Source organism: Cnephaeus nilssonii (assembly GCF_951640355.1).
Source record: "Cnephaeus nilssonii genome assembly, chromosome: 16".
Lineage (NCBI taxonomy): Eukaryota > Metazoa > Chordata > Mammalia > Chiroptera > Vespertilionidae > Cnephaeus > Cnephaeus nilssonii.
In genome coordinates, this window is record NC_137087.1 from 5298102 (window position 1) to 5316171 (window position 18070).

Below are 18070 nucleotides of genomic sequence, written 5' to 3' on the forward strand. Positions count from 1 at the left end.
CCTGCACCCTCTGCAATCTGGGAACCCTCGAGGGATGTCCGACTGCCAATAGGATCAGGCCTAAATGGGCAGTTGGACACCCCTCACAATCCAGGACTGCTGGCTCTCAACCGTTCGCCCGCCTACCTGCCAGCCTGCCTGCCTGATTGCCCCTAACTGATTCTGCCTGCCAGCCTGATCACCCCCTAATCACTCCCCTGCCAGCCTGATCAACACCTAACTGCTCCCCTGTCGGCCCAATTGCGCCCACTGTCCTCCCTTGAAGGCCTGGTTGCCCCCAACTTCCCTCCCCTGCAGGCCTTGTTCCTCCCAACTTCCATCCCCTACAGGCCTGGTCACCTTTAACTACCCTCCCCTGCAAGCCTGGTCACCCCTAACTGCCCTCCCCTGTAGGCCTTGTCCCTCCCAACTGCCCTCTCCTGCAGGCCTGGGTCTCCCCCAACTGCCCTCCCTTACAGGTCTGGTCCCTCCCAACTGCCCTCCCCTGCCAGCCATCTTGTGGTGGCCATCTTGTGTCAACATGGGGGCAGCCATCTTTGACCATGGGGGCAGCCATCTCGTGTATTGGAGTGATAGTCAATTTGCATATTACTCTTTTATTAGATAGGAGAGTATGCTATGGTCTGGAAATGTACCAGGTTTTTTAACCATCAACTTGCTGAAGGACATCCAGGTTGATTCCAGTTTGGAGCTGTTATGAATAGATCTACAGTGAACATTTGTGTACAGGTTTCTGAGTGAATATGAGTTTTTATTTCCCTGGGATAAATACCCAAGAGTGCTATTGTTGGGGATATGCGGTTAAGTTTAGTTTAGATTTTTTTAAAAACTGTAGCATTATTTTCCAGAATTGGTATACTGTTTTTCATATCCTATCTAATAAAAGAGTAATATGCAAATTAACCATCACTCCACTACACCCAGAAGCCATGCCCACCAGCCAATCAGGAGCGAGTATGCAAATTAACCCAACCAAGATGGCTGTGGCCATGGATGGAGCAGGAGGCTTGGGTTTCCCAGGCAATGGAGGAAGCCAAGCTTTCCACATACCCTGGCGGCCCAGGCCTCCACTCAAGGCTACAAAGTTTCAATTATAGAAGATAAATAAATCCCCAAGAAAATGGTGACAGCCACAGAGCTGGAGAGAGCAGAAGGCTTGAGTTGCCCCCAGTGATGGAGGAAGCCAAGCTTCTGCAGCCCTGGCCTGTGCTCAAGGCTACAAAGTGTCAATTATCTTACCTTATAATAGAGAAACATGCAAATTGACCGCACCTCTGCTATGCCCACGATTGGGCCAGCGGGAGGCTGGGGGCGGGACTCCGGGTGGCATATCCGCCATTGAGAAGATCAAGATGGCGGTGCCCAGTGGCCGGGCTCATGCCGCCGCTCCCGGGGGTGCCTGGGGCCATCAGCACCCTGGGGGGGCGTGGCCGGGCCCATGCCGCCGCTCCCGGGGGTGCCTGGGCGATTGGCCACCTAGGGGGGCGTGTCCGGGCCCCTCCCGCCCCTCCCACCCCTCCCGGGGGTCCCGGGGTTGATCAACCACCTGGGAGGGCGTGGCCCTGCCCCTCCCGGGGGTCCCGGGGGGCGATCGGCCACCCGGGGGGGCGTGGCCCGGCCCCTCCCGCCCCTCCCGGGGGTCCGGGGGTCGATCGGCCACCTGGGGGGCGTGGCCCGGCCCCTCCCGCCCCTCCCGGGGGTCCCGGGGTTGATCGTCCACCTGGGGGGGGCGTGGCCCGGCCCCTCCCACCGCTCCCGGGGGTCCCAGGGGCCGAGGCTTTTCGGGCCTTGGGCACCAGCGGGGAGCCTGCACCGATCGCAGGAAACCACTGGGGTTCGGCTCCTATGATCGGTAGCAGGGACGCTGGGTGCGGCGAGCCCAAGGCTAGGAAAGCCTGGGGCGGAGGCTTTTCCGGCTTTGGGCACCAGTGGGCAGCCTGCACGGATCGCAGGAAACCACTGGGGGTCGGCTCCTGCGATCCTTAGCAAGGATGTTGGGTGCCACCGAGCCCAAGGCCACCGCCCGGGACCAAGCCCCGACCCTGAAAAAGGCAGAAGGCGGTGGCCACAGCCAAGGCCTGGGTCCCTGGTGCCGGCAGAAAACTGGTGCAGGCAGCCAGGTGAATGAAGGTCTATTGCATGAATCTTCGTGCAAACGGGCTACTAGTAGGAGATAAATAAATCCCAGATACCAGGGCCTATGCTTGGGTCACCAGAGGGGGCAGGGGGGCGTGGCTGGCCTGCAAAACACCACAGGCCCCTCGCCCAGGCTGCCCCACACCCCAAGGGAACCTCCACCCTGATCCGGGACACCCTTCAGGGCAAACCAGCTGGCCCCCCCCCCATGCACCAGGACTCTATCCTATCTAATAAGAGAGTAATATGCAAATTTACCATCACTCCAACACACAAGATGGCTGCCTCCATGTGGTCAAAGATGGCTGCACCCATGTGGACACAAGATGGCCACCACAAGATGGCCAGCAGGGGAGGGCAGTTGGGAGGGACCAGGCCTGCAAGGGAGGGAAGTTGGAGGCAATCAAGCCTGCAGGGGAGGGCAGTTAGGGGTGACCAAGCCGGCAGAGGAGGGAAGTTGGGGGTGACCGGGCCTGCAGGGGAGAGCAGTTAGGGACAAACAGGCTGGCACAGGAGCAGTTAGGCATCAATCAGGCTGGCAGGGGAGTGGTTAGGGGATGATCATGCTGGCAGGCAGAAGTGGTTAGGGGCAATCAGGAAGGCAAGCAGCTGAGCAGTTGGGAGCCAGTAGTCCTGGATTGTGAAAGGGATGTCTGACTGCCCGTTTAGGCACGATCCTAATGGAATCGAGCTGAAATGGGCAGTCGGACATCCCTCGAGGGGTCCCAGATTGGAGAGGGTGCAGGCTGGGCTGAGGGACACACCCCACCCCCATACATGAATTTTGTGCACCAGGTCTCGTGTGTGTGTGTGTGTGTGTGTGTGTGTGTGTGTATACATATATATACACTAGAGGCCCGGTGCACGAAATTCGTGCACTGGGGGAGGGTGTCCCTCAGCCCAACCTGCACCCTCTCCAATCTGGGACCCCTCAGGGGATGTCTGACTGCCTCTTTAGGCCCGATCCCTGTCGGGTCTAAAGAGGCAGTCAGACATCCCTTTCACAATCCGGGACTGCTGGCTCCCAACTGCTCACCTGCCTGCCTGATTGCCCCTAACCACTTCTGCCTGCCAGCCTGATCACCCCCTAACCACTCCCCTGCCAGCCTGATCGACGCCTAACTACTCCCCTGCCAGCCAGATCATTTCCAACTGTTCTCCCCTGACAGCCTGGTCACCCCCAAATGCCCTCCCCTGCATATCCCCTCTTTATTAGATAGGGTTTTTTCTTTAACATATTGGGCAGCTCTAACTGGTTTGGCTCAGTGGATGGAGTGTCGGCCTGCAGACTCAAGGGTCCAGGGTTCAATTCCGGTCAAGGACATGTACCTTGGTTGGGGGCACATATTGCAGGAGGCAGCTGATAGATGTTTCTCTCTCATAGATGTTTCTAGCCTCTATCCCTTTCCCTTCCTCTCTGTAAAAAATCAATAAAATGTATTTAAACAAAAACATATTGGACAGTGTACCTGCTGTGGTCTTGACAAAACAGTAAAAATGTAAACCCAAACTAAAAGTGTCATAAAATAAACTCCTTAAACAGGAATTTCATGAGACTTGGAAAGGTGATATCATGTGGTTGTTTCTTCCTTTTTTTTCTTCTCTTTCTTTTTCTTGATGTTTCATCTTTTTGTCCTTTCTTTCTTTTCTCCTTGTATTCCTTTTCTGTTTTCTCTTTCTCTAAACTTTTCCTTTGGTAGAATCGACAGTACTTGAATCGCTCCCTGGGGGCGCGGGTGCCTCCCAGCCAGACACCCGTGCTGCCTCTGGGAGGGGATGGCGGCTTGGGGGCACCTCCCAGCCAGACTCCCGGGGCTGCCTCTGGGAGGGGATGGCGGCGTGGGGTCTCGGGCGCCTCCCATCCAGACTCCCGGGGCTGCCTCTGGGAGGGGATGGCGGCGTGGGGTCTCGGGCGCCTCCCATCCAGACTCCCGGGGCTGCATCTGGGAGGGGTTGGCGGCGTGGGGTCGTGGACTCCTCCCATTCAGACACCCTGTGCTGCCTCTGGGAGGGGATGGCAGCATGGGGTTGTGGACGCCTCCCAGCAGGACACCCCGTGCTGCCTCTGGGAGGGGATGGTAGCATGGGGTCGTGGACGCCTCCCATCCAGATACCCTGGGCTGCCTCTGGGAGGGGTTGGCAGCGTGGGGTCACGGGCTCCTCGCATCCAGACACCCTGGGCTGCCTCTGGGAGGGGATGGCAGCTTGGGGTCGCGGGCACGTCCCATCTGGACACCCCGGCTGCCTCTGGGAAGGGATGGCGGCGTGGGGGCACAAACGCCTCCCATCCAGACTCCCAGGGCTGCCTCTGGGAGGGGATGGCGGCATGGGGTCGTGGGCACCTCCCATCCAGACACCCGTGCTGCCTCTGGGAGGGGATGGCAGTGTGGGGTCTCGGGCGCCTCCCATCCAGACTCCTGGGGCTGCCTCTGGGAGGGGATGGCGGCGTGGGGCACCTCCCAGCCAGAAACCCAGGGCTGCCTCTGGGAGGGGATGGCAGCGTGGGGCACCTCCCAGCCAGACACCCAGGGCTGCCTCTGGGAGGGGATGGCGGCTTGGGGGCACCTCCCATCCAGACTCCCGGGGCTGCCTCTGGGAGGGGATGGCAGCGTGGGGTCTCGGGCGCCTCCCATCCAGACACCCGTGCTGCCTCTGGGAGGGGATGGCGGCGTGGGGTCTCGGGCGCCTCCCATCCAGACTCCCGGGGCTGCCTCTGGGAGGGGATGGCAGCGTGGGGTCTCGGGCGCCTCCCATCCAGACTCCCGGGGCTGCCTCTGGGAGGGGATGGCAGCGTGGGGGCACCTCCCAGCCAGACACCCAGGGCTGCCTCTGGGAGGGGATGGCAGCATGGGGTCTCGGGCGCCTCCCATCCAGACTCTCGGGGCTGCATCTGGGAGGGATTGGCGGCATGGGGGCGTGGACTCCTCCCATTCAGACACCCTGTGCTGCCTCTGGGAGGGGATGGCAGCATGGGGTTGTGGACGCCTCCCAGCAGGACACCCCGTGCTGCCTCTGGGAGGGGATGGTAGCATGGGGTCGTGGACGCCTCCCATTCAGACACCCATGCTGCCTCTGGGAGGGGATGGCGGCATGGGGTCGCGAACGCCTCCCATCTGGACACCCTGGGCTGCCTCTGGGAGGAGATGGCAGCATGGGGTCGCGGGCGCCTCCCATCCAGACATCCAGGGCTGCCTCCGGGAGGGGATGGCAGCGTGGGGTCGTGTACCCCTCCCAGCTGGACCCCCAGGGGCTGCTTCTGGGAGAGCATGGTAGCATGGGGTCCCCGGCACCTCCCAGCCTGACACCCGGGTTGCCAGGCTCTCAGTGGCAGCCCTCCCTGGGACTGGGGTACTCCAGCGGGGCTGAGCGTACTGGTCACCGCCATCTTGTGGCTATGGGGCCGCCATTTTGTCATGGAGGTACGGTCAATTTGCATATTACTCTTTTATTAGGTAGGAGATATATATCTCCTACCTAATAAAAGAGTAATATGCAAATTGACCCTAACTCCACTACACCCACAACCCACGCCCACCAGCCACGCCCACCAGCCCATCAGAGTGAGTATGCAAATTAACCCAACCAAGATGGCTACAGCCACGGAGAAAGTAGGAGGGAGGCTTGGGTTTCCAAGGCAATAGAAGAAGCCAAGATTTCCCCTGCCCTGGCTGGCCTAAGCCTCCACTCAAGGCTACAACGTTTCAATTATAGAAGGTAAACAAATCCAAACAGAAATGGCTGCCAGCCACGGAGCGAGCAGGAGGCTTGGCTCCACTCCAGGATACAAAGTTTCAATTGTAGAAGGTAAATAAATTCCAGATACCAGGGCCTCCGCTTGGGTCGCCAGGAGGCATGGCTGGCCTGCAAACCACCACAGGCCCCTTGCTCAGGCCGCCCCACGTCCCAAGGGAACCCCCACCCTGATCCGGGATACCCTTCAGTGCAAACCAACTGGCCCCCACCCATTCACCAGCCCTCTATCCTATCTAATAAAAAAGTAATATGCAGATTGATCATCACTCCAACACACAAGATGGCTACCCCCATGTGGTCAAAGATGGCTGCCCCATGTGGACACAAGATGGCCACCACAAGATGGCCAGCAGGGGAGGGCAGTTGGGAGGCACCAGGCCTACAAGGGAGGGCAGTTGGAGGCGATCAACCCTGCAGGGGAGGATAGTTAGGGGTGACCAGGCCGGCAGAGGAGGGAAGTTGGGGGCAAACAGGCTGGCATGGGAGCAGTTAGATGTCAATCAGGCTGGCATGCGAGTGGTTAGGGGGTGATCAGGCTGGCAGGCAGAAGCGGTTAAGGGCAATCAGGAAGGCAGGCAGGCGAGCAGTTGGGAGCCAGCAGTCCTGGATTGTGAGAGGGATCGGGCCTAAACGGGCAGTCGGACATCCCTCGAGGGGTCCCAGATTGGAGAGGGTGCAGGCTGGGCTGAGGGACACCACCGCCCCCCGCCCCCGTGCACAAATTTCATGCACTGGCCCTCTAATATATATATATCCTATCTAAGAAAAGAGTAATATGCAAATTAACCATCAATCTGCTACACCCATAAGTCACGCCCACAAGCCACACCAACCAGCCAATCAGGAGCGGGTATGCAAATTAACTCCAACCAAGAATGCTACAGCCACAGAGCAAGCAGGAGGGAGGCTTGGGTTGCCCCCATGATGTAGGAAGCCAAGCTTTCCACACACCCTGGCGGGCCCAGGCCTCCACTCAAGGCTACAAAGTTTCAATTATAGAAGATAAATAAATTCCAACAGAAATGGCTGCAGCCAGAGTGAGCAGGAGGCTTGGCTCCATTCGAGGCTACAAAGTTTCAATTGTAGAAGAAAAATAAATACCAGATGCCAGGGCCTCTGCTTGGGTCACTGGGGGGCATGGCCAGCCTGCAAACCACCACAGGTCCCTCGCCCAGGCAGCACCACTCCCCAAGGGAACCCCCACCCTGATCCGGGACACCCTTCAGGGCAAACCAGCTGGCCCCCACCCATGCACCAGGCCTCTATCCTATCTAATAAAAGAGTAATATGCAGATTGACCATCACTCCAACACACAAGATGGCTACCCCCATGTGGTCAAAGATGGCTGCCCCATGTGGACACAAGATGGCTACCACAAGATGGCCAGCAGGGGAGGGCAGTTGGGAGGCACCAGGCCTGCAAGGGAGGGCAGTTATGGGTGATCAGGCCAGCAGGGGAGGGCAGTTAGGAGGGACCAGGCCTGCAAGGGAGGGCAGTTTGGGGCAATCAAGCCTGCAGGGGAGGGCAGTTAGGGGTGACCAGGCCGGCAGAGGAGGGAAGTTGGGGGTGACCGGGCCTGCAGGGAAGGGCAGTTGGGGGGACCCAGGCCTGCAGGGGAGGGCAGTTAGTGGTGACCAGGCCTGCAGGGGAGGGCCGTTAGGGGTGAACAGGCCTGCAGGAGAGGGCAGTTAGGGGCAAACTGGCTGGCACAGGAGCAGTTAGACATCAATCAGGCTGGCAGGGGAGTGATTAGGGGGTGATCAGGCTTGCAGGCAGAAGCGGTTAGGGGCAATCAGGAAGGCAGGCAGGCGAGCAGTTGGGAGCCAGCAGTCCTGGTTTGTGAGAGGGATATCCGACTGCCCATTTAGGCCCGATCCTACCGGGATCAGGCCTAAATGGGCAGTCAGACATCCCTCGAGGGGTCCCAGATTGGAGAGGGTGTAGGCTGGGCTGAGGGACATCGTCCCCCCATGCACAAATTTTGTGCACTGGGCCTCTAGTGTGTGTGTGTGTGAGTGTGTATATATATATATATTTCAGAGTGGAATGGAGAGGTAGAGAGAGAGCGAAACATCAATAATGAGAGAGAATCATTGTTTGGCTGCTTCCTGTATGTCCCCTATTGGGGACTGAGCCTACAACCCAGCCATGTGCTCTAACTAGGAATCTAACTGTGACCTCCTGTTTCTTAGGTCGATGCTCAAGCACTGCACCACACCAGCTGGGCAGAATGGGTATACCATTTTACATTCCCATAACTAAGGTATGATCAATTCAGTTTCTTCAAATCTTCACCAACATTTATTTGAGCATATTTTCATGTGCTTATTTGTCATCTATATATCTTCTTCAGTGAAATGTCTGTTCATGTCTTTTACCCACTTTATAACTAGATTGATATATATATTTTTTTACAATTGAGTTTTGAGGGTTCTTTATATATTCTTGATGTAAGACCTTTGGTGGATATGTGACTTTCAGGTTTTTTTAGGTCTGCATCTTGTCTTTTCATCATCTTCATAGGGTCTTTCAGAAAACAAATAATTTTAATTTTCCTTCCCCCCAATATCAGTGATGGCAAGATGTCTTCTCTCACCACCTACATTCAACACAGCACTAGAAATTGTAGGTAGTGCAATAAGGCCAGAAAAAGAAATAAGAGGTATATGGATTGGAAAGAAAGCGATTAATCTGCCCCTATTTTTGAATAGAATGACTGTCTATGTAGAAAATACCAAGTAATCTAAGGACAAAACAGAACACAAAAAAAAAGCCTCTTAGAACTGAGTTCAACAAGATCACAGGATATAAGCTCTACACACAAAAATCAATTGCACTTCTACATCATAGTAACAATGAACATATGGAAACTGATAGTAAAATCATAATCCTATATAATAAAAGCCTAATATGCTAAGTGTCTGGTCATCCAGTCATCTGTTCAAGCAATCAAAGCGTAATATGCTTATGATATGCTAAAGCTGCTCAACCGCTGGCTATGACATGCACTGACCACCAGGGGACAGACAGTCGACTGGTCAACCAGTTGCTATGATGTGCATTGACCACAAAGGTGCAGATGCTCCAACTGGTAGGTTAGCTTGCTGCGGGGTTCCGGCCAATCAGTACTGAACAAGAATGGGCTGGACATGCCTTGGAGCCCTCCCGCATTCCCTCCCCGGCTGACCAACCTCCCGTGTCCCTCCCCAGCCCCAATCATGCACCGGTGGGGGGTCCCTCAGCCTTGCCTGCACCCTCTCACAGTCTGGAACCCCTTGGGGGATATGTCAGAGAGCCGGTTCTGGCCCAATCCAGCAGGCCAGGCCGAAGGACCCCACTGGTGCATGAATTCGTGCACTGGGCCTCTAGTACTCTAGTACTATTTATAATCACTCCAAAGAAAATGAAATAAAATAAGCTTAACAAAGCATGTACAGGATTTGTATGCTGAAAATGCCAAAATGCTAATGACAGAAATCAAAGAAGACCTAAATAAATTGATCGATATACCATGTTCATAGATTAAAATATTCAACATAGTAAAGATGTCAATTCTCCCCAAACTGATCTAGATTTAAAGCAATTCCTATAAAAATCCCTGCAAGGTTTTCTGTAGACATAGAAAACTATTGTAAAATTTATATGGGAAGGCCCAGATCCTATAATTGTTAAAACAATTTCGAAAAAGAAGAATAATGTGAGAGAAATCACTCTACCTGATGTTAGGGCCTACAATATAACTACAATAATCCAAAGCATGGCATTGGTAAAAGGATAGACACATAGATCAAAGGAACAGAATACAGAACCAAAAATAGGCTCATATAAACATGCCCAATGATTTATGACAAAGATGCAAAAGCAATTCGATACTGGAAGAATGGCCTTTTCTACAAAAAATCTATATATATAAAAGCCTAAGCGACCATTAAGACCGAAAAACTGGAACGACCGGAGTGACCAGTTAACCAGTTGCTATGATGCGTACTGACCACCAGGGGGCAGACACTGATGCAGGAACTGCACCTTGGTGGTCAGTGTGCTCCCACAGCCAACCTCCTGTACCCAGCCAACCTCCCCCAGGCCCTTCCTGTGGCCACCAACCTCCCACAGTCCCTCCCCCAACACTTCCCCCAGCTGGCAGGCCTTGATCAGCCTGGCCCCAATCAGCCCTGATTGCCAGCCAGGCCTAGAGACCCCACCCATGCACAAATTTTGTACACCAGGCCTCTAGTGCTGGAATAATTGAACATCTGTAGGGCAAAAATAAAAAGAAAGAGAGTCAACCTTGATCTAAACCTCCACCTTATACAAAAAAATTAACCCAAAATAGATTATGGACTAAAATGTAAAACATAAAACTATAGAACTTTCAGAATACAGCCGAGAACAAAATCTTTGGGACCTAGGCTGATGAGTACTTACACTTGGCACCAACAGCACGAAATCCTGTGGGGGGTTTTAAATTTATAATTTAAGGTTAGATAAACTATGGAAATAAATTTGTATTTAACCTAAACTACTGATGGCAGCACAAGCTTCTGGATTGGGCTGTCAGGAAAAGCACAGCTTTCTGAATGCAGCTGCGGTGACTGACCAGGTGAGGATCATGGAAGTGACGCAGAGAAACAAAGGCCACAAAAGCTCATGGTAATTTTACCTGGAATTATAATTCTTTACATACTTTAGGGAGTTTTATAGCCATTATGTATTGTGAATTGCTAAAACCACACTAGTGTTATTATTTATTAATCATTGTATTATTATTTATTAGTATTAACCTACTTTTGCCTACTATTGTATGTGGCAAAATAGTTAAAGTACCATTTTCTAATGACACCATAGCTTAATAAGTTCAGGGATTGGTTAATGCTGGGCAGTAGTACTAATTTATGAAACAGAGGTAGCAAATCATTTACCATTGTAACTTAACCCTTTTAGTGCCAGCGGGCCCATCTATCGGCCCGTGGGGTGTGTGCGAAGAATGCCACGGGCCGCTCTATCGGCCGGGTGTTTTCACGCTCGCGCCTTTTCTTTTCTGTGCGTCGCATAGGTTTTGTAGACATATTTTTAGTTCCTGTCATGCTTCCTAATCATTATTGACTAATTTTCATTGTGAAAATTAAATATATGTTCTTTTTTTGGCTAGAAGAACATAAGGTATTTTCTGCTTTGTAGTGTACCTGCTTTTACTGCGTAGCGGAATTTTTCCACCTAGCCGATACTACAAATCTTGCTCGACCCGGTGAACCTGGATATGACCCATGTGCCAAAATCCAACCTCTCATAGATCATGCCAATATCTTGTTCAGACACCATTATACTCCACACATGCAGTGGAGTGTTGATGAGAGCTTGGTTGGAACAAAGAACCATACACAACTCTTGTAGTACCTACAAATAAGCGGCACCATCGGTGGGGTATAAAATTTTGGATGTTGTGCGACTCTGTCGTTAACTATTGTTTGGCATTTTTTGTATATAGAGGAGTAAAATGTGATGTAGATAAAACTGAAATCCAAAAGAACGGCCTAGGATATAGTGTAGTGATTAGATTATTGAAAATGGGGAATTACCTAAGAAAAGGTTATCATATTTTCATGGATAATTTTTTATGTCTGTTTCACTGGCAAAGGACTTGTATGAGCTAGGTTGTTATGTTACTGGTACCATTCGTAGAAGTAGGAAATATTTACCCGAACAACTGACACAAAAATTTGCTGTAGGAGTGAAGAGGTATTTCCGCCAAGGCCCTATTCTCGCTACTGCCGTGCGGGAGAAGTCACAACATTTTCCAGTAATATTATTATCCACCAAATCAAAAGCAGAAAACAGTAAACACCTAAGAAAATGTAGAGGTCAGAATAAAGAGGTAGTGAAACCATCAATTATACAATCGTATAATGATTACATGGGTGGAATAGACACATCAGATATGATGTTGTACACGTATCTTGATGAGAGATGGACTGTGAAATACTGGGAAAAAATGTGTTTCAACATATTTTCGCGAATGATCCTCAACAGTTACATAATTTACAAAGAAAGCCTCCCCTCTGAGAAAAGCCCTATGTCTCATTTGGATTTTACTATTAGTATTGTTGAAGATCTTGGGAATGAATGGCTCCTAGAGAAAAATAACAAATGTGGGAAATCGGAGGAACATGTGAGACAAGACTAGAAGCCGTTAAAAACGTTACCTGGAAAAAAGGAGGACTGTTGTGTGTGCAGCAAAAGGTGTGAAACAGGGAGAGGGGAGCGAAGAAGAAGCCGGGCAGTGTGTGGTGAATGTGAACAAGGTCTTCATGGTGCCTGCTGTCCTGAACATAAGTGCGCGTGTTAAATTGTGTGGGGGACATCTTAGTAAATTCAGTGTTACTATTTAAAAAATAATGGCAAAAGCATAAAAATTTGTTGGTGAGCTAATAAATAGTAGTAGAAACTAATGCTAACAAAATTAATACTGTCAAAAAAATATTAAAGAACAAATTTTCTAATCTGAATGTAAAAGTTTAAATTTTTTAATAATAAATTTTAAAATTTACTTTTTTTTCATAAATTTATAGAAGAGATAAGAACATAAATGAACTTTTTTATCATACCTGAAAGTATTAAGAGTGTATGTAAAAAAAACTAGCTTCAACAAATAAGTATTAAGCTTAATATAAATTTCTTAGTACAAACGTGCAAATTCGTCAAAAAAGCTGTGGCATTTTTCACATATACCAGGCCTAAGAGGCTGGCACTAAAAGGGTTAATAAACACATAGATAATGCTTACACAGTGATGCTTTCAGTATATGTGGTATTTGAACATGATGAGATACGAAGGAAGAAGAAGTCTTTCTTTTCTCAGTTTGATTACTGACAAACACAACTAGCTCTCCACTGTATAAAAATGCAAAGTACAACATCATCAACAAATGTTGCTCGGAGTGTAAGTTTTGTGAAGGATTATGTTCTGATAGCAGAGCTGCAATGACCAGAAAACAGTCGAAGGTAGTGACACAGATTAAGGAATTTATGCCAGAAGGCAAATCAACACACTGCTTCGTTAAGACAGTGTTGGTTAAAACAAAGAAACAAACAAAAAAACACCTGCCGGATTAACTGAACTGTGTGCTTAGTGGTGCAGTGAGAATTTGGACTACTCACTTCCCTATGTGATTGATAGCTGGTGACTGCCTGTGAGTGGCTGCTACTGCTGCAGGTGGTGTGAGGGAAAGCTGTGTGCAGAATGTCTGAACTCAGAGCGACCTCAGTGTCTCCAGAGTTTCAGGGATTTTAAGAAGGCTTGATTAACAATGAAAATAGTCTAAAAATAACAATTAATGAAAAGAAATAGATAGTTTCATATTCTTAGATGTTCATATCCTTTAGGATTATAGGAAGTTAATCCTAAATGTCAGAGGTCACACTTGACCAGCCACATGTGGCTGTATGCAGCTTGCAAAATGTAAGCCTCCCCATGCGAATTCCCAGCACGCACATGGTCTGCACCTGCTCACGCAGCCAGCACACTGCTCATGCTCCTAGACCATTTAGCAATGCACCAAACTGCCCTGAGTGCTTCTAAAGCTTCCTCTCAATTCCTGTAAAGCAATTTCTGCAAATATCAAACATCCACAGACTGATGCTGGCCAAGGCCACACCTCACGGAGCTCTGGTGGAAAGCATTTGTGAAGAGTAGAGAGGGGCATCAGTACGAATATTTGACAGCTCAAGGCTTTATGGAAAACCAATAAGGAAACAATGGTGCATTTCCTATTTTTGAACCATTATAGCTCATCAAATCCAAGGCATTCTTGATTGTAAAATGCATCATTTTATGCACACTGTCAATTAAACAGACAGATGACATTATAAAACACATTTAGGATTTAAAGAAGGTACAATGTGGGAAAAAGACAGTGCTCCTTAGGGTCATGAAATAGAATATTTACAGTTTTACAGTTTCTATAAGGGATATAAAATAAAGATAAATATAAAACTACTTAAGGAATTATGATGAAAAATATATAAAAGAAAAATTATACTAATGCATTTTCTGCTAACAAGACAAAAGGTAACATCAGACTCACTTAGTATTTTTTAGAACATTTATCTTTTTTTTTGGCCAGCCAGTTTATATTCATTCTATGTGATAAAGCCCTAGTTTACCCTGGAAAACCATTCCTCTCCTATTCTCATCCTTAAGGCCTGGCACAGGCTGACTGGCCTACACTGACCAGCATCTCCCACAGGGCTAGTTCTGGGGAGGGGCAGCCTCAATCGGAACTCAGCCGGAAACAGTGAAATGCTAGGAGGTCCTGGGCTCAGATTCTGAAAAGAAGGAACACTGCTTGCCCCTGTCCTTCAGGAGTGACCGGGAGAGCTCATTTTCCTCTCCTCCCACATCATGCAGCCTAGGCTGGTGAGGTCCAGGGCCCAGGCGGCATCCGCTGTCACTGTCGGGTACCACTACCCAGAGTCTGAGGAGAGTCTGACGCCTGTTCCGACAACGACCTAACTGCAGCACTGTCTGCCGGGCACGCCCACAGCCCGTCCATCTGGACTGAGCCGCAGGGTCACTCCCGGGCTTGACTGTGGTCAGAGCCCCGCCTGCTCAGTGCATGCCTGCCCACCCTCACTGCCGCAGCACAGAACGCTCAGCAAGTGGCCTGTTTGGCCACAGATCTGAAGTCACATTCCCTCATCAGTGTAACCAATAATAAAGGCAATAGTATAATCACCACATGTCTAAATTAAGAGGAAAGCAAAAAATTGCTAATGAATAACTCAAACCCAACAATATTATTATCCATATTTTATAAATGAGCAAACTGGGTTTCGGAGAGGATGAACAATTTGCACAAAGTCACCAAAAGTCTACAGTATGTGGCAAAACTGGCAGTCACTCCCTGAGCCTCTCAATCGCTCTGAAGTCTGCATTGTTTTCAACGTGCTACATGCATGTCGTCTGTCCATTCCAAACAGGCACATGTCACCAACCTTCTCCAACAAGGCTGGGAAGAGGCCCCTGGGGTGGAAGGCAGAGAAAGGACGATGAACTCACACTCAGTGTGCATGTACTATGTTCTAAGCCATTCGTTTCATTATGTATTTCAATCCTCACAACCACCTCCAGGAACCTGCAGCAGTTAAGGAGCAGGTATCCAAAGCTCATGTCTATTTACTAAGTTGCTCCTAGTGACTAAGTTGCTCTTCGTAGCTAACTAAACACTAGTCAGTCTTCAGTGTTAGAAGACTGTGGAAAGTGGAGTTTTACTGACGTGGGTTTATCTGCGTAATCCCCACACTTACTGCGAAGTTGTTCTCAATGGCGCAGAACACCACGTCCACACAGATGAACACCCCGGTGCGGCCCACTCCCGCACTGCAGTGAACCACGATGGGCCCTGTCAGGTGGTTGCTCCTCACGCAGCGGACATACTGTATGAAACCATCTGGTGGCGCAGGAGTGCCATGGTCTGGCCAGTTGGTGAACTGCAGCTGTTTTATAAAGTGCCTAGTTTTTGTCTGTTGAGAGAGGGAAAGGAGGTAGGAGAGAGGGAGAGAGAAGGAAGGGGAGAGATAGAGAAGACAGATATATCAACCTCTTATATTAAAGATATCATTTTAATTTCTAATATACCAGAAATAATAATGATAATAATAATAACGGCTATAGGTACTACAATAATAAACATAAAATACTACTAACAGGTAACATGAACTGGGCACTTGTTATGTTCCAGGTACTGTGCATTATCGCTTTTAATCCTCACCTCGTGTTTGGAGGTGGCACTATTTATCCTCATTTTAGAGATAAAGAAGTAAGGATTAGCGTGACTGCTAGGTCTGAAGGCTCACAGGTCCAGAGCTGAGACTATCAAGTAGGCCTCCTGAATCCAAGTCTACTATCTTTCTTCTGCACCACGAGGTTACAGAAAAAGCAGGAATTCAAAGATGGCCCAACATGTTATGAATAATATAGAATAGCAATCTATCTTAGCTTAAATGTCAGTAAATTAATTAAAACATGTCTGTGCTATCAAGTTGCTTGATTGTCCTCAAGTTGCTGAGCTCCTGGGTGTGGAGTCATGAAACTCCTCAAGACTGACAGGTTAAGCACTTTGAGTTTTCTAATCGTCCCTTCCAAAGGGATCGCCCTCGTCCAGGGCCAGCCCTCTTTTTATTTCACTGGGGACCCACGTGGAAACTCAGGATGGGTTTCTCACTCCTCTCCTGCTGCCCTAGTGCATCATTTTTCTTAAGTTCCAAATAGCTCAAGTTTGAATCATCAGTACCTAAAAGTCAGTGATGAAAACAATCCATGAAAATCCTGTGAAGGCTTGAAGTTTAGGGTAACTCTCACCCTATCACATATTTCAAGGACTAAATCTCTCCTGCTGCTGTTGACCATGGAGAGTTGCTTTCCTGACTGACCCAGTGCCGTGAAGACAGGCCGCTGGTGCAGCTTCTCCAAACAGAACCACATGGATCTGAGGCTTGTGGGCCCCAGCCCAAAGGCCACCATCCTGTCCGCCCTTGCCAAGACTCAGTAAGTGGATCCCAGAACTTGAGTCCGTGCAGACAGACCATGCTCTGTGCCTCCCGCCTGGCCTACATTTTCCAAGCATGCTGCCCTCTCCTGCCACGGCAGGCATCACTCCCCATTTGGAACTGATGTGGCTGGTGTCTTCCTTCCATGCCAGCCTGCAAGTACTCTAAGACTTGAGACTGTGTTGCTTTATATCCCAAGCCCCTGACATGCTATCTGGTTATAGGAAGGAATCAACAGGTATCAGGGGAATGAGGGATCAGGAGAGTCCCCAGACGCACAGGACAAGCTTGGTGCCCAGCACACAGCCAACAAGCTCTGCATCCATGTCAGCCATTGTTATTCCTGACGCCTTGCTCCTCACTCTGGGCTTGGACCCTGCTCATTCTCAAATCTGCCTTTCCCATCTCTCCCTCCCTACTCCTCTCTCTCTCAACTTCTCCCTTTGCACTCAGGGCCACCATCCCACAATAATATCTTAGAAACCCTAGTCACCTCCCTAAATGTTTCTTCCATTTTCTTGCCTTGCCTTGCCTTGCCTCCCACAGGCACTTTACTGTCTGTGGTGCTCTGATGGAGGCCACCTGTCCTCCTGTGCCCCAGGTACCACAGAGACTAGGTTACATACGGCTTGCTGCTCACTCCCATTTCCAATTCACTATTCCTTCTCCTTGAAAAAAACCCTCTTCCTTTTGAGTTTCCAGACCTCCTAACTTCATCTTCTCATTGTTATAACCCAGTAGCTGGACCTCCTGCTTGATCTACTACATTCATGGCACATCCTGACTTCTCCCTACCACAGGTTCTGACACCATCCAGGACACAGTCAGGGTCCCCACAGTACCACCGACATTCTAACTCACAGCACCTTTATTTCTCTCTTGCAGAGGAGAGACTCCTTCCTCCTAGTCCTCACAGTGGTGAGCACTCCCTGGACTTCCTACCACCACCTGCAATGTCAGGGATCAAAAAGCTTCTAGTTCTTAAAATCCACCGTCACTGTCTGACCGGAAGCTTGTATGCTGGCACCTCATTTGTGCTTCACTTCACTGCAACCAAATGCACTCTCCTGTCCCTGTGTCCTCCACTTACTCCTAGTTGACTGGCCCCTGATTCCATTCATCTCCCTAAATTAAGACTTCATGACTAATTATCAGAATCATTCTCTTACAAACTGTCAACTCCTTTTATCATTTGAATCTTGCCACAGATTACAGACAGTATCCCACCCTGGGCCAGTCCCATAACTGGTGGACAGAAATACCATAGTCTGGCTGTGGGGAAGAAAATAATCACATAGCTGCATATTTTATTGCAATTAAAAATATATAGCTTCCAACCTCAGCACCCCCAGAAACCCTTTTCCTAGTCATTATGCTCCAATCAAATCAACTTCTTTGGTGATGACTCCAAATCTCATCCCTTTTTTCAAGCTTCCTGTTTAACTCCCATCCCCTTCATTCTTGTGGAACACACATATCACATACCTGATAATCAAATTTACTTAGAGAAATTTACTCATCACTTTCTCCTATAAATCATTGCTTTTCTATTTTCTGAGTCTATTAAAGCAAGAAATCTGTGAATTACTCCAGACAACACTTTCCAACAGAACTTCCCACAATGACGCAGATGTGC

The 18070-nt window shown here is 49.5% G+C and overlaps 1 protein-coding gene across 1 annotated transcript in view; it reads right to left on the minus strand.

Annotated features, from left to right (window-relative positions):
* PTPN20 (protein tyrosine phosphatase non-receptor type 20) overlaps positions 1 to 18070 on the minus strand; it is a gene marked incomplete at both ends in the record, with an annotated part of 67477 nt that overhangs the window by 2417 nt on the left and 46990 nt on the right. Inside the window, one exon of the mRNA XM_079793244.1 lies at positions 15193 to 15408. Within this exon, the coding sequence (XP_079649370.1) occupies positions 15193 to 15408 (216 nt within the window). The remainder of the gene's footprint in view (positions 1 to 15192; positions 15409 to 18070) is intronic.